General features: G+C 39.5%; 2 protein-coding genes across 9 annotated transcripts in view; one reads left to right on the plus strand and one right to left on the minus strand.

Annotated features, from left to right (window-relative positions):
* Window positions 1-5,286: 5,286 nt before the first annotated feature.
* LOC148862556 (uncharacterized) lies at window positions 5,287-6,177 on the plus strand. The gene has a single exon (XM_088974185.1). It carries the CDS (start codon window positions 5,287-5,289, stop codon window positions 6,175-6,177), a length of 891 nt encoding a protein of 296 aa, XP_088830311.1.
* An 8,450-nt stretch (window positions 6,178-14,627) lies between these two features.
* ZEU1 (P-loop containing nucleoside triphosphate hydrolases superfamily protein) overlaps window positions 14,628-24,124 on the minus strand; it is a 46,214-nt gene continuing 36,717 nt past the window's right edge. For all 8 annotated transcript variants that reach the window (XM_088978608.1, XM_088978607.1, XM_088978613.1 and 5 more), the window contains one exon: window positions 14,628-14,958. In XM_088978608.1, the coding sequence (XP_088834734.1) occupies window positions 14,922-14,958 (37 nt within the window). In that variant the 3' untranslated portion in view covers window positions 14,628-14,921. The remainder of the gene's footprint in view (window positions 14,959-24,124) is intronic.

A 24,124-nucleotide genomic window follows, 5' to 3' on the forward strand; every position in this document is an offset into this window, starting at 1 on the left:
TGAGTAAATCCCACATGAACTAGGATATTGAGTTTCTTAATTCCAAGGATTAAAATTTTGTTACGTATCGGTGTGGGTGCCTTTCCGGCATGCCCTTTGTTTCGGGTCGACAAATAATTCATCCCTCTAAACTAGTTTTAAAAAAATTAAAAAGTGCATAAAAAATAGTATTAATACAGGCTGATACACCCTATCTATCAATATTTTGAATCTTGCTCAGTTCTCAAAAATAATGTCTCTCGCCCATTCTCATCCCTATTCAACCCCCCAAACCCTTCACTCCAAAACCTTGACTTTACCATCTTGACATCCTCTTCTCCATGTACATCGATTTTCCCTTTGCTTTTTTCTTTGAGAAAACTCGTTTTAGGCAAGGTTTAAAAGTTGATACTTGCACTGTCATGATGTAAAGTAGCGTTGTGATGGTTAATAATATGTAAATATGGTGCTTTTCAATTAGCTTATATGTCGTTCTTTTCCTTTTTGTTCTCAACAGGGATGTCAATGGGTTGGTTTTTGCACTGTTTTGACTCAACCCGGAACCCAATCTAATCCATCAGAATAGAGAGGGATCATAAATGGTCCAACGGGTCAAATTTTATCAAAGGTTTACCTCAACCCAAACCTAACCCAAAACCCAATCAAGGCTGACCTGACCCTAAACCAATAAGGCTGATTAGTGCGGATTTACACCACTTAACCCAACCTATTTCCATCCCTATGCATCATAGTAATCGGGTTAGTTTGGTGGGTAGATAGAAACATAGGGATAGGAGAAAAAATGAGGATGCACATGAGACCCATCAGCCATAGAGAAGTAGAGAACATGTGTCCTACAAGATAAATCTCATTTCAACAGGTCAGGTCATCGGCTTTTATGTTCTTTAAAACTTTAAGGCTGCGTTTGGATGGGGTGTAAAATCCGGTTAATTTTGCATTCGTTTGGATGGAGTGTAAAAATACATCGAAAATCGATGTAAAAGTGATTTCTGGTTTTGTTTTACCTCGATTATCGATGCATTTTATACATCGATTTTTTCAATGTAAAAGTCCATCGAAGTAAACAAGGTGTAAAGCCAACGGCTTTTCGTCTTCGTCTCCTCTGATCGTCTCTCTCTCTCTCATCGTCGAGCACTTTGCAAGCCCTCTCACCGCCATTCTGCTGGTTGGGCTAGGTGAACTTCCTTGCTCATGTACTCCACACCTCTGTGTTTGAACTCGATCAAAGGAGGGTCTCGAGGATTAAACATGGCGTGGTTGTGCAAGGGACGATGTCTCATCCCGATGCCCCAACAAGCTGGAATGGCCGTCGGCGACCAGGTGATGGGCTGTAAACCTTACCACCAACGACCCACAAGTGAACCTTGTGAATTGAACCTGCAGCAAGGCTTCTGTCTCCTTGAGACTGGGGTGGAGGCAGCAAAGCTGGAGATGGCTTGAAGGGCATGGTCTGGTCGAGTCAGCCGATGCTTCCACAAAATTGACGCCATGGTCGTTGAGCAGAATGAGAGGGTCACCCTTGTCTGCTCCCAATCTGCCAGCCCACTCTCTGTACTTTGTTAGGGCCTTGTTGATGCCTTGTTTTATGGTCGCATTTGGAGGGGTTGGTGGTCGGTACACAGATTACAGCTATGTGGGTGTTGTAGGTGACCTTGTCGAACACGCTCGGAGGAGTACAAGCAGTGTTTGAAGGAGGAATATCTCCTTCATTGTTTGGATTTACAATCCTGGAGCTTGGGTTTGATAACACATGCTTGGGTCACCTACATGTGTGGTTTGATAACGCGTGCTTGTTACAGTGGAAGACGCTTGTTACAATGGAACAATCTTCCACTGTTGAAGACGCTCAGTGGAAGATGCATAGATTACAGCTAAACCAAAAGTAGTTACATGTGTGGAGGATAGAAATCTTTGTGCATGGATTGAGTTTGACGAATTGGGTTAGACCTTAGACGCATTTATATACTAACACTCTGACACCACCAACCACACGGTCTGTGACGAATTTGTTACAAAAAGTAAGGGAGGAAGCTCCAGGAAAACAACAGCAAAAGAAATAAATATATAATTAATTATTGTTGCTTCATCTCTTAGTTACTATAGTGTTGGCAATCTTATTCGTAATCGATACATGGGTGTAGTTTTACACCATTGTTCATCCAAACGCATACAGAAAATGCATTGATATTTTACACTATTCTTCCAAACGCACAGCAGTGTAAAAACTGTATTTATCCGGTTCATTTTTTGCATTTATATATTGGACCAATCTTCTTTTACACCGATGGAGTTTTGCCTTTACACCTCAAACAAATACAACTTAAGGAAAATTCCAGATTGGTACTTTGTACTTTGTGCCATTTTGGTCTTCAAACCTTCAAATGGTGACAAGCCAGTACCTACTATTAATCATCAACAGTTAACCTGTTAAGTGACATTTGAAAAGGATATAAATGTCCTTCCAGTGTCATTTAATTCTTTATCAACCATCTAAGTGTTAATAAAAAATTAATAGGCCCAAATTTTGCTTCTTCCATTCAAGAAAGCTAATGTTACGTTTGAGTGGGCATTGTAATAACCCCAACTTTCTTAAATAGAAAAGGCAAGGATTTGAGATTATTAATTTTTTTGTCAATATTTGAATAATTGATAAAAGAAAACTAAATGACATTAGAAAGACATTTGTATTGTTTTCAAATGCTACTTAACAGCAGGTTAACTGCTGATTAATAATAGGTACTGATTGTCACGTTTCAAAAATTCAGATACTGAATTGTCACATTTTTAGTACATTATTGTTCATATATGAGCACCTTGCATGAATGGTTTAATTGCTTTGTTGACTTCCACCTAATCCTGATTCTGATGCATTTCTACTATGGATATAAAATGGTGATCATAATGACTAGGACCTTTGACCTTTTAAAATTTCATTTGGTGGGGAGGGGGGAGTACTGCACATAGTTATTATAAGAGAGACAACTTTGGTGTTTTCTAAGACCAAGTATTTTATTGATGATTTACAGTTGTTTTTTTTTTATTTTTTTTTTGGAAAATAAAATATTACATATTGACGATGCATTTACAAGGTTTAAAATATCAATTCAGTAAGTTATTGATACATTATTTTTTAACTTTTCCAAAAAATCATGTGGTCTCTAACGAGTAAATTCAACTTTGCCACCAACTAAAGGTGGATCGTTGATATATTAATTGGTACCATCAATTTAGGGAAAGAGGGATTTATTAGTGGTGAATAGCACCAAATACCAAAGAAAAAATCACAGAATTTGTCAAAGTAAGCTTCATTCTCATGCCAATACCCAATTCCAGTTATCCAAATGGTTTGTCGTTTTCAGAGAAAGAAGCATCTCAAACCCCGTCCACACCGGACGAAGAATTCGAAATTACCCAAAATAACCTCGCCCACTTTTCTAAATGACCATTGCATCGAGTAGCTTCTAGTTTTGTTTTGTACCGACCGACAACGTACAAAGCAATTACAGAGAAGGCCAGAAGGGTCAGGGGTTGCCATTAGTGGCCTACCACACGTCTCTCCCCATTCGCGAAAGGACCAATTCTATTTCTGCTTGGGTTCTCCCCCCCCCCCCTGTTCCCCTGTTCCAGTTCGTACACCCACCCATCATCCATGAACATGATCCAACCCAACCCAAATAAACATAAAAGGGCAAAAGAAAAGTAGAGAAACCATCTAATTGCTTTCTCCAATCGCGGGGGACAAATCGCTGCTCTTTAACTTGACATCAACGATACAATCCGAGATGTTTGTCGTTATCCATCTGTCCACGTGGCTTCATATCCCCCTTACTCCTACTAATTATAGATTGCACGATGCCGAAATCAACGATTGATGAGTCGTTTCGTTCCCATCCCTCCTCTCTCCATTCGCCCAACTGTCCTCCTTGAGCTCACATCCAGTGAATCCGTGGCTTCACATGAAGCGTGAACCTTCCAATAAAATTGCAACACGTCTGAAATTGAATCGTTTGTAACGTTAACAGCCGTTAGTTGAATAAACCCGGTTAAACCAATTACAAAAAGACAAAAAATTCAAAAAAAGATTTCTCATTCGAATTCCCTCCTATTTCCAGAGAAGCACCCCACCGGCCACTCATCACACACCGGCGTTCGTGACTGTGAAACGACGGCAAAAACTCTGACATGTAATCTACAATCTCTCCAACGACTGTTTCTTCTTCTTCTTTCAAAACCTTATGTTATTTTTGCTCGTTTCTTCTTAATAGATCGAATGACCCTTAGCATCTCACCGGCGGTCATCAGTCCTCAGAACAACTTAAGGTAATCTCCCCAAGCCCAAACCCCTATCTTCTTTTTCTTTTCTAGTAAACAACCTCCGAGTAATCGAATAACATAAATTCATAGCTTCAAGATCTCCAACCGAAAATAGGGTAATAGGGGTGTTTAATCTACTGAAACAGGGGTTAAGGCTTGGGGAGATTACTTTTGTTCCGAGGACTGATGACTGCCGGTATGAGTTGCAAAGGGTTCTTCGATTTGTTAAGAAGAAACGAGCAAAAATAACATGAGGTTTCGAAGAAGAAGAAAAAGAAAAATAGTCTTTGGGGAGACTGTACATTGACTACTAGAGTTTTTGCCGCCGTTCTCGGAGGAGAGGAAGACTACAAATAGGAGGGAGTTCGAATGAAATAAATTTGGGTCTTTTGTCCTTTTGTGGGTGGTTCAACCGGGTTTATTCAGCTAACGGCTGAACAACCATTAGTGTTTCCACCGATTCAAATTTCCGATGTGTTACAATTTTATTGGCAAGTTCACGCTTTCCGTAAACCTATGGGCTCACAGGATGCGAGCTACTGCTTCCAGAACCTCCACCAACAAAGCAAATTACTTTTCTCTTTCTCTCTCTCTCCTGACACGGTCCCATGCCCGTCTACGTGTCGTCCTCTGCTGAACACCAACCCTATAAACCTTTCATTCAGTGGGCCCCTCTCACGACCTCTTATTCGTCTGGTATGCTTCCATCACGTGGACCCACCTACCCTGGTGACACGTTTCACTTCCGTCCAATCATTTCTCTGTGCTGTTTGGACTTTGGAGTCTTGTCTACACACGTGCTATTTAAATACGTGGCGACAACGGAGAGAATGCAGCAACGGTAGGCCCGTAGGGGAGAGGAGGCTTGCTTAAGCGACTCGCCCCACTTTCACCTTGCTGCATTTAGTGCGTTACTTACAGTGTTGTTAGACACAGACGGACGGACAGAACAACGGTGGAGTGAGCGAAGACATGGACGGCCGGGGAGGTTGCTGTATCGCGCGGTACGACGACGGTGGGTATGATATGTCAAAGGTTGACCGGATAATGCTTAGATTCCGGCCGATCGCGCCAAAACCAGCTGTCGGTGGATCATTTACAGGTACGCCTATGCCCGAGAATAAAGATGTTTCTGTCAGGACGGAACGAGCTAAGAGAAGGTACAATCGTAGAGGGAATAACAAAAGATGCAACAGAAAGAGAAGGGCGTTCCTAGAAGAAAAGAAAGATGGGTTAAAAGAGACGGTCGTGACGTTGTTGCCGTTGCTACCCGAAACGCCTGAACCGAAAGATTTGCCGCTGGGAAGATCATCGGATCTCGATCTAAACGTAAACATAACGACCACGAATCTCAAAACGCCAGCCAACTACGTACCGATCCCGACGATGAGCTTCAACAACCGGAAGGGCAAGCTAGGTACGTATGCTCAAACCATGGTGATCCCCCAGTCTGTGAGTTCAGTGGGTGGCTCATGTGTGACTGTTGAGTGCGTGACAGAGGCGTGTATCGATGGGGAAGGATTGGGGAGGACGGACGAGGAGAAAAAGAAGAATCTCGAGAAGGACATATGTCCTGGGTTCATATCGGACGGATTCAACAAAGTGGTGTGGATGAACGAGGCTTACAGAAGGATGGTAAGCCATGGAGAGCAAGGGGAGTCGGGATCGGAGATGTTGTGGTTGGTGACAAAGGAAAGGCTGCCTGTAACGTACCCAGAATTCGCGTGTCGATTGAGGCTGCAACATAATTATAGGAAGGACAAAAACACAATACTGACGGTTCCTTGTGACGTGTGGAGAATGGACGATGGAGGCTTTGCATGGAGGTTGGACGTCAAAGCTGCACTCAGTTTGGGTCGATGAATCGAGCATGGAACCATCTAAGCACCCCAAGTCTTCATACCCAACTTTGAGGGGGGAAAATCGTAAATATTTTGGTTCTGTGCTTTTGAATTTGAACTAAATTCTAGTTTCTTAGCTAGGTTATCGTCCTTTTCTCTTTGATGCTTTTCTTTTTTTTCCTCCTTCTTTTTCCAAGTTTAGGAGCTCACCATGTTAATGGCAATATTTGTTCAGAGATTAAGAAGTAAATGTTAGAGTATTGTCGTCCTCTCCGATTTGTCTGTGTTTGTCTCTGCATGTGCTGGCATGGGTGTCTGATCTTGTGAGGAGAAAGGGGGGTTTGGTTGGAGGTTTTCGAAGTTTGCAATTTGGGGTTGAGAGATTAAAAACTGTGGGAGTTGGGGATGAAGGTTTTTGGAGTTTGGGAGCTTTGGGTTGGGTGACGGAGAGCTAGGAGAGGGGGAGCAGAAATGCAGCAAGCAGGCATGCAAAAAGACAAGTGGAGTGGAGTTGATATTTCAGGCCATTTGTACTTTAGGTCTTGGTTTTGAATGATCCCGGTACTGTACTTCTCTATCTCTAACCACTCCTGTCTTCCGACTATTGATCTCTCTCTCTCTCTGTGTCAAGACTCTCGCACAGCAGCACACAGTTGTTGACACGTCAAGGATCGAAGAGCTGAAGACGGAAGGCACGTGTCGTTAGCAGCGAAGTGAAGGAGGAGAGGAGATGATCTTTCACGTGACTTAAAGCAGGATCAGGTGGCACAGGGAGAGAGATGGATGGATCGTCACAGTGTGCAAGTGTAAGGTTTCTGTTGTGAATTGTGATGTTATGGTAAAATGATTTCATATGGATTTACTGACCTTGAAAGTCGTTCAAACCCCTTTACTCTTCATTTAGATTAATATGTGTGGAGTGGCAGAGGAATTAGAAGAAGAAAAAGAAGAAGCATGTCAGCGCAGGTGGCTGGTCTACGAGACTATTATACATATTCTTCGTTCCCAGCAGCCAGCTGCCTGTCAGCTCCATGTCTCCATCTCCAAGTGTTTGAGACTTTGAGAGTCTGAGACATGAGATCAGGATACCCCCAACTCGGGGAGATCATCCTTAGCCCTCCCTCCATTGGCCCGGTCCAAAATGAGACTGAACCGGACGGTCCAAAAAAGAACCAACTCCTTGTTTAACGTTCATTGACCAAGAGGGGGTATGGACTATGGAAGATGGATGTAAACCTTTTTGATAAATTAATATAATCTAAAAAAAAAAAAAAAAGAAAAATGTCACATTGTCTTGAGAACCTGCAGGTGGCTCTATGATCCAGAATTGAGCCCTTTGTTAACCTGCAGCTGCTCATCCTAAACCCTATACCCATTGGCAAGTGGTAACCAGAATTGAATTGAAAGTGTGGAGTATATATGAATACATAAATAGTTTTAAAATTTTCTTCCATTTTTGACTCCTCAATCTTCAACGACTCACCAGTCAAGTAAGAACGTCAGATCCACTGAGGGTCCGTTTGGTAATGACTTATTCTCATACTCTCTTGATTCAGCCAGAAATGGAAACGAGAGTTGGAATCGGTAGGAATGGGATTTTATTTCTAAGGGAGGGACAATGGCCATTCCTTCAAATGGGAGAATATCATTCCTGTTACTGAGAAATGGAATTTCCACTCCACCAATCAAACAGTTAGAATTGGAATCCATTCTTGATTCCAGACCCCCCCCCCTATTCCTGCGAACCAAACGGGGTCTGAATTTTTAAAGTATACTAGTTTTAGATAGAAGTATAATAGACCCTTTAACAACTAATAGTAAAGAATCTAAAGATGTTTTATTATCCATTAGAGTATTAACACTAACCCTTTGCAAAAAAATAATAATAAATAGATAAAAGAAATAGATTAACCTACTATATATATGCATACATATTGACTTAATCCAATGTATTAATCTAAAATTATATGAACAACGAAAAGAACAACAACTTAAAAAATTTTTAAATCCTAACATATTTTCAAAGAGCAAATTTTAATAGATAAAAACAAATCAAACTTGCAACCTTCCTCATCCAATAATAATAAAACCTGTAGATTATTGAAACCATTAGCCATGATCATCGTTGATGGCAATCATATTGTAAAATCAAAGGTAGGAAAAGATAAAACCAGATTTCCTGCCCACTGCTCTCTACTCGGACTCTACCCGCCCACCATGAATTTGGGTTGTAGGTTGAGAAAGTGAGTAGTACTAAATCTGTGTTCGGAAAAGATGGGATTTAAGATGGTAGAAGGGAATGAAAAGGGTTTTTTTTTTTTTTTCCTCCTTGTTTGATATTCTCTAATTCTTTAGAATTGGGGAAAGAGTATGTGTTCAGAACCTAGAGTCACGCTATCTCTATTTCCCTAAGGCTGCATTTCGAAACAATGTAAATGGAGTGTAAATCCCGGTTCAGGGTAAATTTGTACTCTAGTTCACTTTTGCTTGTGTTTGGCAACATTACATTTATGTATTGACAAATGACAGAAAACACATTTTCCAATGCATATTTACATTGATAATAAGATGTAAAAGTACATCAATAAAGAAGAAAATTTGCATTCAAGCGGGATTTTGATAAAAAAAAAAAGCATATACTTTATTGGAATTCATGTTTGCATCCATTACAGCTAAAAGTCTGTTTGGTAAGAAAGTAAAATTGTAAATGCAAAAAGCAACCCAACTTTGCAATTTATATGGACCACTTTACACTCTACACATTTGCATTCACACTTATTTGCATCATTTCCAAATGCAACCTAATGTCTTCTCATTAATGAATGACAGACCAAGACGCCCCTTGATGATTAATCTTTTTCAAAACAAGGAATATATTTAATAAAGTCATTTTATACCTCTAAAACTCCCCCCATGTTTTCTAACCACTACTTAAACCTCCCCTATATTTTGGCATTACAAAGTGACTTTGATACTGGAAAAGCAATCCAAAAAAAAGCTTAAAACCAATCAGTAAAAGTCGTCATCAACCAATTGTTATTCATCAAATTAAATTCATAAATCAAAACTCTTCTGGTAACATACCTTTCCAGTATCCTAAATTTACCCTTTTATGTTTTTGCTCCATAGGGCTATAGAACTTTTAAAATCTCATTTTTGCCCATAAAAACTTGATTAGGATGAAGACTTTGTTTAAGTAGGTTTGATTGTTCACTTTATCAAGAGAACAACAAAGGCTATATAGAGTAGGTAGAGTGCCTATGTTAGGGTTGAACTTTAACCCTCACTTGTTAGTAGAAACACCATCCATCTGGAGAAAGAACATCGACATATAGTTGTAGGTTTGATATCTCCATGTTAAGGTCATTACCAAAGGGTGCATTTGTATATTTACTTATTATTTAATTAAAATGACTGGAGGTTTTATGCAGAGGTCAAAGTAAAGGGATGGTTTAAGTAATTTTCTCATAAATTAAAATATATATATTATAGGAATATACATGTGCATAATAAAGGAAAGCAATTCTAACAACAGGATTTCTTTGAAATTATTTCAAAGAGTTATGTGAAGGCTCATATGTTCTGAGTGACTTTTCGTATGATTTTGCTTTTCAAAAAACAACTCATGAGATTCAACAATGGTAGTTTGGTGATATAGCTAGGAGAATCAGTTATAATCCATAGTTCTTCAGGTGTACAAAGGCATCAATTAATACGTTTTGGATGAATATGATCAGTAACAAATTAATGGTTTAATTTGCTTCTCTTTTCCTACTTTTTGGATCAAACACTACTCTTTTCCATGATACGACAATTATATATTCTCTTAAAATTGAGTCCGCTTCCATGTGTTGGATTTATATAAACATAAATATGTACAGTACAAATATAAGATTTAAAATATATAAAAAAGGGAAAATCTATGATACGGAAAAAGAATGGAATGAGAAAAGTTTTAATCAATCAAAACCCATTCATGAGTTTTAATAAATAACACAATCTAACTTAAGTGGGAAGGGATTTATATATCTTCAAATTAACTTGTTACCCCAAATTAAAACACTTCAGTTCCGGTGTAGAGAGAGTGATCTAATCCTCCTCCAGAGACCAGAGTCCACAGTCCAGAATCCAGACAATTAATTAAAGGATTCACTTAATTCCACCTACCTGCTCTCCAATTGTTCTTCGTTGATTGGCAACTGTAAAATGCAGGCAACAAAAAAATTGTAAACCTTTTCTATCTTTTTCCTTTACAATAAGTGTTAAACACGTAGAAGACATCGAATGAGAGCTCGCTAGTTGGATCGCCGTTCCCTTTATTAAATCAATAAATCCAATGCAACTCTCAGTGAGTAATGGATGACGAATACCGGCAGGTGAAACATCAAGCAAGAGGTTCCAGCAAGGTTTTTAAAACCGAACCGGATAACAAATCGGTTAGGGTCCGGTTCCCAGGTCAAACGGTTTGATCATTCAAATCGAATGAATGGCCTATTTTGACAAAAATAAAAATAAAAATAAAATAAGGCCAAAACCGTTGGGCGATTCACATGGTTTGACCGTCTGGATCAGTGGTTTGTTGACCAAATCAACGGTTTTTGATGAAATAACGATTCTGGAATAAAACAGAACCCCGTTTAAAAACCATGCATTCCAGTTTTAGAGAAAAATAATAAAGCGGATTTTTGTAAAGCCGTGAGCGAGTCCAGTAATCTATATTTTTCCAGCATCACCACAAAGACTTGAGAATTTTCGTCTCTATTGTAGATTATCAAGCAACTGTTTAGTTAAAAGCTTAAGTGGTTATGTGTGGTCTTTGAATAGATTTTGTTTTCTAAAGTCCATCAGGCTTGAATCATGGATAGACCTGTTCATGGGATGGGCTTTGGGCTTAACATTCCACTATGTTGGGCTTGGGTTTCAGGCCAGGCCCATTCATATTTTGACAAAAGTCAAGCCCGAGCCCAGCCCATGAACAGGTCTAAGCAGAGACAAGCACATTCCGATTCATACCTTTTGATAAAATTTAATTAGTTATAATGAAGGCAATGAGAATTTAATACTAGACCAATCGGTCTAACAGGTTTTGGTAGCATATCAAGGATGGTAATTTCTACCCTATCTGCCAGACCTGCCCCATCAGGGCAGTTTTTTTAGCTTGAAAATTAGATTTTGGGGGGTGAATAGGTTTTGAGATTTTATTACCCGTAAGGCTGCGTTTGGAAACGATGCAAATGGAGTGTAAATTTGCACTCTGGTTCACTTTTGCCTGTGTTTGGCAACATTACATTTATGCATGATAAATGAGAGAGCAATGCATATTTACATTGATAATAAGATGTAAAAATACATCGATAAAAAAGAAGTAAATTTATAAAAAAAAAAAAAGCATATGCTTTATTGAAATTCATGTTTTGCATCCATTACAGCTAAAAGTCTGTTTGGTAAGAATGTAAATTTTTCAATGCAAGACTAACCCAATTTTGCAATTTATATGAACCGTTTTACACTCTATATATCTGGATTCACACTTATTTGCATTGTTTCTAAATGCAGCCTAAAGGTACAAGTAGTGCACGGTAGGCTAAACTCAATCCTCCCCAATCCTCATATTCTTGAAGGTTATATGAACTCATATATGTCGTATTAGGTAATGGATTTAATAATATTTTAAATTTTATGTAAAGGATAAGTGATACTTTATATACTTTTTATATGTTTTAGTCAAATAATTAGAAATTTGATGTTTGTTCATGTTATTTTACTTGTTTATTGCTTATACACAACATAAAATAATAGGAAATTAGTTGCAGGTTCTAGACTCAATCCAGCGACCCACCAACCTAACCTGCCCCATCCTCAAATGCACAAAGGGTAGAGTTGGGGAGGGTTTTCCATTTCATGTGCAGAAGGGTTTGGATTCTAAAAATCAAACTCACTACAAGTTTTGGGGAAGGTACAGGTTAAAAAGTCTAGGAAGACAGATAGGATATAGAATTTACAAAAACCCTCATCCATCAAACCTGCCCCGTTGTCATCCCTAAAGAAACTATTCAACTTAAAAACTTAAGCTGTTCTTATTTGCACGCCTATGCATTCCATTAATCCAAATAAGAAGTTGATTTGTCTTAAATAATCAAGTACCACGTAAAATGAAGCTTTCCAAAAGTTGAATCCCAATCATTTTGGCTGCAAAATGCAAGTATGGAAATTGTTGGTTTGCAAATCGCAACGAAGCATCCCAAACCACTTTCAAGATTTCATCTGGGTTTGGTTTTGAAACACTAGACTCCAACGTTCACCTGCGCTCTTCACTTAGTTTTATCTTCAACAATGATTCAAAGTAAAAGTCTCGAAAGAAGATCCAATCAAGTTTATTTCTGATTAAAGACAATCTCCAATTTGGATCCAATATTGCCTACACTTTCAGAGACTGAGATAGCTGAATTTATATAGCATCAAGCAGTGTAATTAAGATTAAGAGCTGAAAACTTCACCCAGCAATGTTTCGAGTTGAATCCTAAAACACGAAATTTGATATTTTTACCATAAATGGCTATGATTAGTCAAACAGTTACGTTTATCTAGTTGAAATACACTCGTATGATATAACAACTGACAACACATATTTCCCTAAAATTTGTATTGATCAACCCAAGTTGCAATAGCAAGGCAACACCACTTCGTCTCCCTTCAGTCTAGGCTTCATTGTAAATTTATCCACTCCAGCAAATTTTATTTATTGCCAAAAACATTACATAGAGCGATAGCAGGGGTGCCAATTGGACTGGATTTTATTCAATCCGATCCGGTACAATGAGTCCATTACAAATGGATTAGGTCCAACCCAATACAATGACTACTCTGGACCATTTTGGATCCAGTCCAATACCGTTCAATCTCTTCAAATTGGTTTTAGTTTATAACCCAAACCTGGTTCATTGATACCTGTACTCTTATCTTCTATTAATGGACTGGATATTGGTTCAATCCCACCCAATCCAATATAAATGCATTATGAATGGACCAGGTCCAATCCAATCCAATTAATACTTTAGACCATTAAGTCTGGACTGATCCAATTCAATATATCCTATCAGTCCATCCAATCCATCCAAATTGATTTTGATTTGAACGAATCCAATCCAAAACCAGTCCATTGATACCCCTCATTTGTAGCATTCGGATTGCAACCGACAAACTCTTCAATTGAAGTCTCAAAGCATAGAACTGAAGAAAGGGCTTCATTGTTTAGAAGCTGAAGCTGAATGCTACGGAAAATAGTACTTAGGTTAAGACACTTCATAGTGTGCCATTTCTGCATGACCAACGTTATATTCCCTCTCAGCAACGGGTTTGTGACTGTGTTTTCTGTAAGACAGTACCAATCATCCAGATTCCTGACCTCTAAGGTCGGTGTAGGAAGGTTTGGTCGCAGAAGATGAAAGAACTAAGCGACCCCATATAATTAATTAGCTACTAGATCCATCTTGCACCATAGCACAGTGAGAGGCAGATTCGACCCTCACACCAAAGTCAAGTTCATTTGAATGTAGATTGCCATTTGCAAGTAGCATTTGCAAGAGGAAGATATCAGCATGATGTCTGTATTTTTAAATGAAATTATGCTTTCCTAAATCAAGCTGAGAAATAGGGGAAACAAAAGCGTTAATGTTGACAAATATATATATATATATAGGTGTCATTTGGCAAGCTTTTTTAGGGAGATCTTCCGATAGTAAATGGCCAAAAGATGTAATGAGCATTTGGAATCGTCTTTAAAGATCTAGACTATTTGGCAAGTATCTTAATCTACCATGATTTATAGAACCGTTAAATAAAAGATTTTAGGTGGGGAAAAACATGACTTTCAAAATTTTGGCCATTTTGGGTATCATGAGGTTTTTAGGGCATAATTTTTTCTGGTTTCTTGTCTTTCATTGCCAAACAGAGAAAGGAGTTTGCCAAGTCGTTGCTGTGAGTCTGTGACACTCTAACCCTATTTTATATTATGTTTATATTTTATTATATAAATTATAAATGTTACATGTATAATATGCTTTTCTCATAACACAGGATTGCATATAGGAATGATTGGGGCGTGGCAAATTTGGGGATCCCCATTTGCAGTGTAGATGGAGATGGGGTGCAGCACATGTGTTGAGGGTTGGGGTCAATCGCCCATTCGAACAGTTGCATTGGGAATATCTCTGTACTTATGTGCTTTACTTCATGGGGAGATAAGATATTCCCAATGCAAAGCTGTAAAGGCTGTTCAAACGGTGTGAGTACAGGCTTGCACTGACCAAAGCCAAAATCGTCGAGGTCAGAGTATGCAAAAACTGACCCTGACCCACCCCATCACATGCACGCTGTAAGGATCATTTATCATAGCATTACCATTACAATATCTCCTACCATCTCACTACATGCAATAATTTCCCAAAAACCAGGTAACAGCAGTGCCCGAGGTGCAAGAATGCAATATATCAAATCTACCAGAACCAACCAATCATTAGGTTTAGTTTCACCACAGCTGGAGCACAACCTAAAAATTACACTGCTTAGAAGAGGGATAAGTTACCAACGCACTAGATCATTTTGACAAGCGTTATCAAACTGTCAGTGCACAAGAGCATGGCATAGCCAAGACCCATTTAAATGGCAATTGGTCTTTCTCCTACAGTGTTTCAGATTGAATGCCTAATGGCAGCCACACAACTTTAAAAGAGCATTGGAAGCTGTTCACTAGAATGATAGAACCAGTCATACACTGCCTTCGGATTGACTAAATGAAACACCACTGCAAAACCAAAACATCAACAGAGTGAATATAAGAAGCATAGTGTTTTTCTGAACCGCTTTAAATCTGAAAAACAGCCCTCGAAATAAGTTATAAATCTTACTACCCCAAGAAAGTAAACAACTTAATCACCAAAACAGTTCAAAAGGCCAAATTGCTCCTAGCATGATTAACTCTTTAATATTACTATCCCAGCTTTTTAAGTATTATCACTTGTCCCTTTCTCTAAATTAAGGGAAGAGCAGTGATAGTACCCCCCCCCCAACTCATTGTGCAATGCAAATTAGGAAATTAGCTACCTACTTAATTTCTAATTGTTCACCTCAACAGAAAAAAGCAAGCAAAACAAACGAGAGAAACAATGGAGGAACGTGTTGTATCCAGGTCCAAGTTTTCTTATTGTTACTGATTCAAAGAGGGTATTCTTAACAGCCAGATTTGTATAAGCAGATCATACATTATTACAAAGCACAATATTGTTTCCAAATAAATCAAATCAAATAATCTCTATTGAATCCTTCAGTTATGAATCATTTGTATCAGTAGAAGAGGAAGAATTGATGTTAAAACTTAAGACAATCTTATCTGTATCTTTCACAGCCCAATTTGGAGCAACATTTTAAAAAATGGGGCATTGAACTGCAAAGCTGTCTGGTTCCCCTTTTCTGGTTAAACCAGTTCTTTCAATCATCCTGACCAACAAGGTTCATGGCATTGCACAGCCGTGGTGTGTTGGGTTAACACAGCTTAAGTAACACCATAAAAGTTGTTTTGGCACAAAACAAAATGCACAAATATTTTATTATAGTTTCAAACACATATTAGGTGCCCTAAATGGATCACCAAAATTTAAAAAACATTTTTCTGTTTCCCCCAATACCCCCATGCACATAACCCAATGCAAAGTGTGGTGTCTCCATTTCAAGCTAAATCCTCCAAACTAAACATGTTTTTTGTATGTTGAAGCCTTGAAGTACACCTATTTGGTGCTTATGTCAAGTCTAAACAGAAACACAACACCACGGTACAAAAACCACCCAAATCAGTTCCTAAATTTTGAATCAAAATTTTCTCTAGTTCATTTTTCTGACTTCACCATCCAATCTGATCCTGTTTATAAAACATTGATTTCGATTTAATGTATGGTTGCACGTTATGAACTGATTTGGGACAACTGACAAGGATAGCAAGACAAGAGGATAAAAAGGCAATGGTGGCTGACTCCTTCGAGTTAATCCAGGTGAACCAGTGAAGTGGTGTGGGAGTCTAAATTCAGAAGAGATTTCCATGACTGGGAAGTGGATGATGTTGTAAATTTGCTGAGCTGCCTTAATGCATTTCCTTTTAGCTGACAAGTGGATCTAGATTTGGACTGCTGATGGAAAGTTCACAGTGAGATCTTTTGCTGAGAGTATGACTGTTAGAAGGGCAACTGATTTCCCATATAAACAAATCTGGAATCCTCAACCTCAGTCCAAAATCAACTTCTTGCCGTGGGCTTCTGCACTAGGGGACTGTCTAACAAAAAGCAATCTGGCAAAAAGAGGTCTTAGTTTAGATGACCTTAGCAACTGACTTCCCATCTCTGTATGCATTGCACAACTGCTTGGAGAATCTGGTCTCACTTCCTTAATGCTGTTGGTATTAGTTTGGTAATGCCGGGCACAGTGAAGAATCTGCTTAAATGCTGGTACCCGTCGGGCTTATCAAAAAAAGGAAAATACATTTGGAGTGCCATTCCAGCTGCAATTATCAGCACTATATGGTCTGAGAGAAATGACAGAATTTTTAGAAAAGAGAAGAAAGAGTCAGAGGTGCTGATTCAGTGTATTGCAGCCAGACTTGCCTCTTGGCTTTCTACCATCCCTGTGTTTTGTAATCAGAACTTGTTTGTGATGGCTTAATTCTGTCAATCTGTGAGATCTATGATCAGATCCTTAGGGGGTGAATTCATCCTTGGTCCCCCCCCCCCCCCCCTTTTTGTATGATTATCTTCACCATGGATAAAATTTATGTTACTTCTTTTCAAAAAAAAAAAAAAGCAATACATTACAACATAAACAAAACTTGAAACACCTCTCCTTCAAAATTTTAGAATAAAAAATTATTGAGAAATAAGATGTCATTGTTCTCATTTTGTAAAGGCATTGCTGTCTTCCCCTACCATTAGAAAATTAATAAAACTTCTCTTGTGGAGTCCTGTATTATGCATCAATTCCAGGATAAAATGATTAGAGAACCACACCACATATATCCCCTCCCCCCAATATCTCAACATTCCCCCTCAAGTTGGAACGGGGTCCAACTTGCCTAATATCTCTTACAGCTGAGCTTGACTCTTAGAATATCGAGGAGAATGGGTGAGGAATCCAATCACCAGTGGCATCAAGTCATTGAATGTAAATATAGTAGCTCCCCAATGAACCAGGTGCTACTAACCCTACAATAGTCTTATGGTATGAACGTTTGGGAAGGAAATATGGTTCAGTTATACAGTTTCAACTTTCAAAAGCACAGTTCTTTTAAGGTTGGGGAAGGTAGCAGTGTTCTCTCCCTCATGTACAGTTCCCAATTAAATAAGTGTGGTGTTGTCCAATCCTTCCTAGGGTGAGTGCTTTTTGTTGGTAGGTTTTCCATGGTGCGATCAATACTCATGACTTATTACAAAGGAGAAGACCAGGGTTGTGGCTCTAGGTTTTCCGTGGTGCAATCAAGAGGTATATCCTATCTTTCTTAATCTCATCAGGTTTGATGTGGGTTGTGGCTCTAGGGTGGTTTTTTTATGTTTGGCTAGGCGATACTCCTTTTTGCTCCCTTTTCACTATCTTTATTCAGTCTCTAACTACAATTTACAACCCATCTCTAATTTTGTCACCTGTTCTCACTTTGGATTGAGTTGGGATTTTGGTTTCAGAAGGGGTTTGAGGGATAATGAGTGTGAGTCTCTAATTTGTTTGCTTGATATTCTTAAATCAGCTTTCTTCGATCAATCTTTGGAGGATACTAGAGTTTGGTCTGCTTCTTCTGATGGCACCTTTACTTGTGCTTCTTTCTTCAATACCCTTGTACAAACTCCTGTTGGGGGTGGAGAATTTCCCAATGAAAGAGATTCGGAGCAAGCCCATTCCACCAAAAATTCAAGCTCTGTGTTGGGAGGTGTTTCTTGGGAAGGTAAATACTTGTGACATACTTCAAAAAGGGATGCCAAATAAATGCCTCTCCCTTCATATGTGCCTTCTTTGCTCTGCAGATGGTGAATCCCTACCCCATTTATTGATCCATTGCCCTTTTGTGCTTTTTGTTTGGGAATCTCTTTGCTCTCTCTTTGGTTGCAGGTGGAGTGCTCCCTGGGATATAGAAAGCCTCTTCAATCTAAACTTTCTAAGGCAGCCAACAAAAAGAGAAAGGGTTATGTGGAAACCAATAAGGGCACGCTGGATAAAATCACTCTAGCTCTTTCAAAATTTCCAATTACTGAATACTGATATAGTAAGAGCTTGGAATGAAGTGGCACGCACTACTAAGATGGAAAGAAAAGTGATGGAATGGAAGCCTCCAGGTCCCAACAAGATAAAGCTGAACTTTGATGGGAGCTCTATAGGAAACCCGGGTATGGCAAGCACTGGTGGTATGATCAAAGATTCCTCAAGCAAGGTGTAGGCTATGTACTCAGGACCTTTAGCGGAAGGTGAATCTTTAAAAGCTGAACTATTAGCTCTGCTTCAAGGGCTAATGATTGTTAAGCAAGCTGATCTTAAGAACTAGGAGATAGAAGGGGACTCAAAAACAGTAATATCTTGGACCAATTCAAGCAATAATGTTCCTTGGATCTATAGATATCCGTTAAGGGAGATGTAAGCATAGCAAGGAACTTAATGCCTCATTCACATGGATCAGGAGAACTGCAAATGGAATGGCTGATTCTCTAGCTAAACAGGGAGTTCAAAGGCAACAACTTTTGGGGGCTTTATTGTAACATTTTCCATTTAAATGTCTGTTTTCTATCTGTTATTATAACTATGTATTTAATTCTCTTTATTGAATAAAATTCTCATTTTTCTGATAAAAAAAAAAAAGAAGACCTGAGTGGTGCCTATCTCCAAATTGGTGTGTTTTGTGTGAACCAAATGGTGAAACCACTCATCACCTTCTCATTTCCTGCCCTTGGTTGCAAGTGGAACGCTCCAACTAGTTTGGACAGATTGTTTGACCCCTCAACTTTTAGTTGGTCGAGAAGAAGGGGAGGATTACTGGGGAGGTGCACAAGAGCCACAATGGTTTGGACATTTTGGGAAGAAAGAAACAGGAGAATTTTTTAGGAGGAAAAAGGCAGAGTCACACATAGGGTGAAGACAACAAAATTGTTTTTTGACTTTACTTTTGATGATATTATAAGAAATTGGGGAGTGATTGCAGCATCATATTCAGCAAAGAAGAAGCTAGTGATAAGCCGCCAGTGGATGATTTCTTTAAATTAAATTTTGATTGGAGCTGTTTTGGCAATCTGGGTTCTGCTGTAATGGGAGGGTGATAAGAAATGGCAAAGGAGATTTGGTTTTCTTGTATTCTGGACCTTTAGGGGAAGGGGATTCCACGGTTGCAGGATTGAAGGCAGCTGTGTTTGGGGTTCAAAAAGCATGGGAGATAGGGATCAGAAAGTTGGTGATTGAAGGGGATTCAAAGATCATCATAAGTTGGCCGAAACAAGATGATAAGGCTCCATGGTATTTCAGGAATGAGATTAAAAAATTCAAAAGATTTTCAAAAGACATGCTGGTGGTTATGCAGTGGGTACCTAGATCAGCAAAATGCTTAGCTGATCATTTAGCTAAGAAAGTAATCAATAGAGGGAATTGCTTTTGGGCTCATTTGTAACTATAAGAAAATGTTTCTGCTGTTGATCTACGATTTACTGGGGTAGCCAAGGCTACTCAAGAAGTTGTAAATTTTTCCTCTGTTTAACAAATGATGTGTCTTCTTTTGCTGATAAAAAAAAAAAGTAGCAGTGTTCTCTTTTGTAAGGATATTTGGTGCTTGAATCAATCCCTAACAGAGGCTTTTCCATCCCTCTTTTAAATTGCTCGCAACAGAGGTGGAGCTTTTAGGGAATGTTTAGAGATGGTAATATGGGTAGGGATGCAACTCAGGTTGGCCCAAGTTAACATTTTACACTGTTTCAAACTCAGGCAGTCAGGCTTTGGGATGGGCCCATTCAAATTTTGACAAAATCCCAACATGTACCCATCCAAGTTGTGCACCCTATGTGGGTACCCAGGTTGCATAGGAATTTGAATGATTGGGAGGTTGAGACCTTGGGTCTCCTGCTGGGCAGGTTGCAGACAGTCCAAATAAATCCCACTTCTTGGGATGCTAGAGTTTGAGCTTGCAAGATGGCCAGTTCTCCACCAAGTCATGTTATTCAGCTCTCCTGGGTCTAGATGAGAAGGTGGCTTGGTCTTGGATTTGGAAGGCTCAAGTCCCATCCAAGATCAAGTTTTTGTCTGGCTGACTGCAAGAGATGAGGTTCAAACTTCTGCCTCTTTGTTGATACTTGGAATGAAATTGCATGATACCTGCAGTCTTTGGGGATCAGCCTCTGAATATGTTCATCATCACTCATTGCCCTTACACTCATCAGGTGTGGTGCCACTTTTCCATGCTTTTCCAGCTTTGTTGGGTTCCACTATCTTCTGTTGCTGAACTCATCTCTGGGTGAAGGGCTGGCTGTTTCTCAGCCATCCTTGGAATAGCCTGCTATTTGCAGTTTGCTGGTTAGTCTAGAAGGAGCAGAATCGAAGAATACTTTATTTCAAGTCTGAATCAGTGGAAACAATCATTGGCAAGGTGGAAAGGGTTCTGAAGAGTTGGTCTAGCTGCTCAAAGTGTTTTTTGGGCATGCCTGCCTATTTCTTCACCAATCACTGGCGTTCTCTCATTTTTTTAGATGTATTGTAAAGGCTTTCATTGTATATGATTTGTGCATATTCATAGGCACACTTTTGTACATCCTTTTGATTACTAACCCAATACATTCTATAGCACTTGAAGAGAGAGTGAGAGAGAACATAAATTCTTTAAGAAATATTTGTTGGAAGGTAACTTGTTTTGGTGATGTAGAGAACACTGATGTGGGCCCCACTGCAGTGGTCCCCACTGTGTTCGTAGGACAGCATGTGTAGTTATTTGTTTCAGTTATAGTAGTGTCAGTTTGAGTTAGTTTGCTAATTCAGTTATTATTTATTTCAGCTTTTATTTACTTTATTTATTATGTAAGTACTAAGGGCAGATGTGTCCTTTCCATTATGTACAAAACATAACCTATAAATAATAAGAAAGTGGCGGTGGCAGATCTGTTTTGAATCTGTCCCTCCTTTCAACCACTTGTGTTCTCCTGTTTCTCTTCTATTCTCTCTCCTTTCTCTCACTTTTCTTATGTCTTGTAAACCTAAAACCTATTAGGATTCAAGACTGATTACAGTCTTGATCTTCTACTTGGTATCAGAGCCTATCTAGGGCTTCTCATGTGTGTCTAGTCCAGCCGACCACATGAGGACTAGCTAGGGCTGGAAGCTTTGAAGAAGTATTCGGTGGCTGAATCTTGGAGATTACCAGGAGAAGTTCGCAGCAGTTGAAGACTTGCCGCGGCTTGCAGAGAGTTGGTAATCAAGAAGAAGCAGCGAAGGTTAGGGTTCAGGTAACCCTAGAAGACAGTAAACCGAAGTACATAAGTAAGTTTTTTTTTATTGAGTTTCAGAGACTGCAATCAGTCGAGATAGGTTGGACCTATCTAGAAGGAGGGGCCGAACTGTGTTCAAGTTTGTTTCTAGGGTTTGACTTGTCGAACTGTGTTTAAGTTTGTTTCTAGGGTTTGACTGTTGGGCCGAACCCCCCCCCCTCCTCAGAGGTGATTAGTTTTTAGGGTTTCATATTGCCCTACGACAAGTCCCACTTGTGCGGACTGCTTGGAGAGTGCAGCTGAGCACTTATTTCAGACCTACAGTTGAAACCCTAATTTTGCTCTCGCAACAGTGGGCCCCACAGTAGTGATTTGAGAAAATAGCATCTCAGATTTACAGGCTGCCTGGTACTGTGCATGCCGATTGATTTCAGATCAGACTTGAGTTGATTCCTTGCATATACTGTGATAGGTGATTGATTTCAGATCAGATTTGGGTTGGTTTCAGATCAAATCAGATTTGTGTTGGTTTCGGATCAGATTTCAGACCTGCTTGTTTGACTGTTTTCTGGTATAGTGGCTCTAACAGTTTGTAGCCACTGAATCTTGATCAAAGATGGAGTTTAAGGGTTAGGGAGAAAGTAGTTTTGGAAACCACAGTTATGGTAGTGTATCTGAAACCGGGTTTCAGATTACAACTATGAGATTTGATGGGTCAAATTATTTGGAGTGGGCTCAATCAGCCATGATGGCTATTGGAGGAAGGGGAAAACTGGGTTACCTCTTGGGAGATGTGAAAGAACCTTCCAAGGAGAACCCAACATACACCAAGTGGGTTCAAGAGAACTATTTGGTTATGGCATGGCTGTGTAATTCTATGCAGCCACATATCAGCCGAAATTACATGTGGGCTAAGACAGCCAAAGAGATATGGGATGTTGTGAAAGGAACCTATTCCCAACCCCTTAATGTTGCAAGAGCCTATGAACTGAAGTGTGAGGCGAACAGCCTTAAACAAGGAGAGAAGCCAGTTTCTGTCTACTTCTCTACCTTGAAATCCTTGTAGCATGAGATTGACCATCTAGAGACCCTTGAGTGGGAGAGTCCCAAAGATGCACAGACTCACAGAAAGCAAGTCGAGACGAATAGGGTATTTGAGTTTCTGGCTGGTTTGAATTCAGAATATGACATTGTGCGACAACAGATATTGACAAGAGATAGTGACAGATATTGACAAGAGATAGTGACCCTTTCTCAAGCATACTCCCTGGTGCATAGTGAAGAGACCAGGAGGAAAGTCATGATGCAGCCTCAACCCTCTTTCCCAGCCTTGACAGCTATTAAACCTAAGCCAGGGGGTGACTCAGAAAGGGACCGGAAAAAGGAAGATAAACGGGATCTGGAATGTGAACATTGCAAAAAACCCAGGCACACGAAAGATACTTATTGTAAGCTACATCCTCACTTGGTCCCAGCAAAACTAAGAAATAAGAAGGGTAATGCTCATGTGGCTATGAACACTGATTCAGCATCCTCATCAGGCACATCCCTAGAGACTTTAGCTGCTGTTCGGGCTGCCCCCATACAGTTGGAAAAGGAAGTTGGGAGTTTAGCTCAGCCATCTCAGTCACCATCAGCTCCTGCCACATCTGCATTTGCACATTCAGGTACTCAAGCCTCAGCTTACCATGCTTCAACTCTAGGTAATACTGACCACTGCTGGGTATTCGATTCAGGTGCATCTGATCATATGACTAGCTTGCCATCTTTGTTCACTTCTTATCACTTGTCCTCTGGCCGAGATAGAGTATTCATTGTTGATGGCTCTCTTGTTCCCATTTCGGGCAAGGGGGACATCAAGCTATCAGATACTATCTCTTTATCTTCTGTCTTGCATGTTCCTAAGCTTGTTACTAACCTGCTTTCAGTCAGTAGTATCACCAAACACATGAACTGTTCAGTAACCTTTTTCCTGACCGATGTATTTTTCAGGATTTGGAGACGTGGAAGGTGATTGGGACTAGCCGTGAGACGAACGGGATCTATCTGCTTGGAGAGAGTTCTCGTCGGGAGGAGTCAGTGGATAAGAAGTCTTTTGTTTCCCAATCTGTGAGTTTGGTTATGCTTTGGCATAACCGATTAGGTCATTTGTCTTTTAAGTCTTTGAAGAGTCTGTTTCCTGCTTTATTTGAGTCTATTGAGTTATCAAAGTTGAGGTGTGAGAGTTGTGAGTTTGCCAAACATTGTAGAACCTCTTATTCTTTAAGTAATAAAAGGAGTAATTCCTCTTTTGATATTATGCATACTGATGTTTGGGGGCCATATCATATCTCTTCTATGGGTGGGTACAGATATTTTCTACTGTTTGTTGATGACCATACCCGCTTTTCTTGGGTCTATCTTATGCGTTCTCGGGATGAGATTCCTGCTCTGACCCAAAACTTCCATCAAATGGTTCTCACTCAGTTTGGGACCAAAATCAAAGTCCTT

This window comes from Nelumbo lutea, chromosome 3 (assembly GCF_056320005.1).
Source record: "Nelumbo lutea isolate HS-2025 chromosome 3, American lotus-T2T, whole genome shotgun sequence".
Taxonomy (NCBI): domain Eukaryota; kingdom Viridiplantae; phylum Streptophyta; class Magnoliopsida; order Proteales; family Nelumbonaceae; genus Nelumbo; species Nelumbo lutea.

Coding starts and splice junctions, on each gene's coding strand:
- LOC148862556 (XM_088974185.1), top strand. CDS start 5,287: ATGGACGGCCGGGGAGGTTGCTGTATCGCGCGGTACGACGACGGTGGG.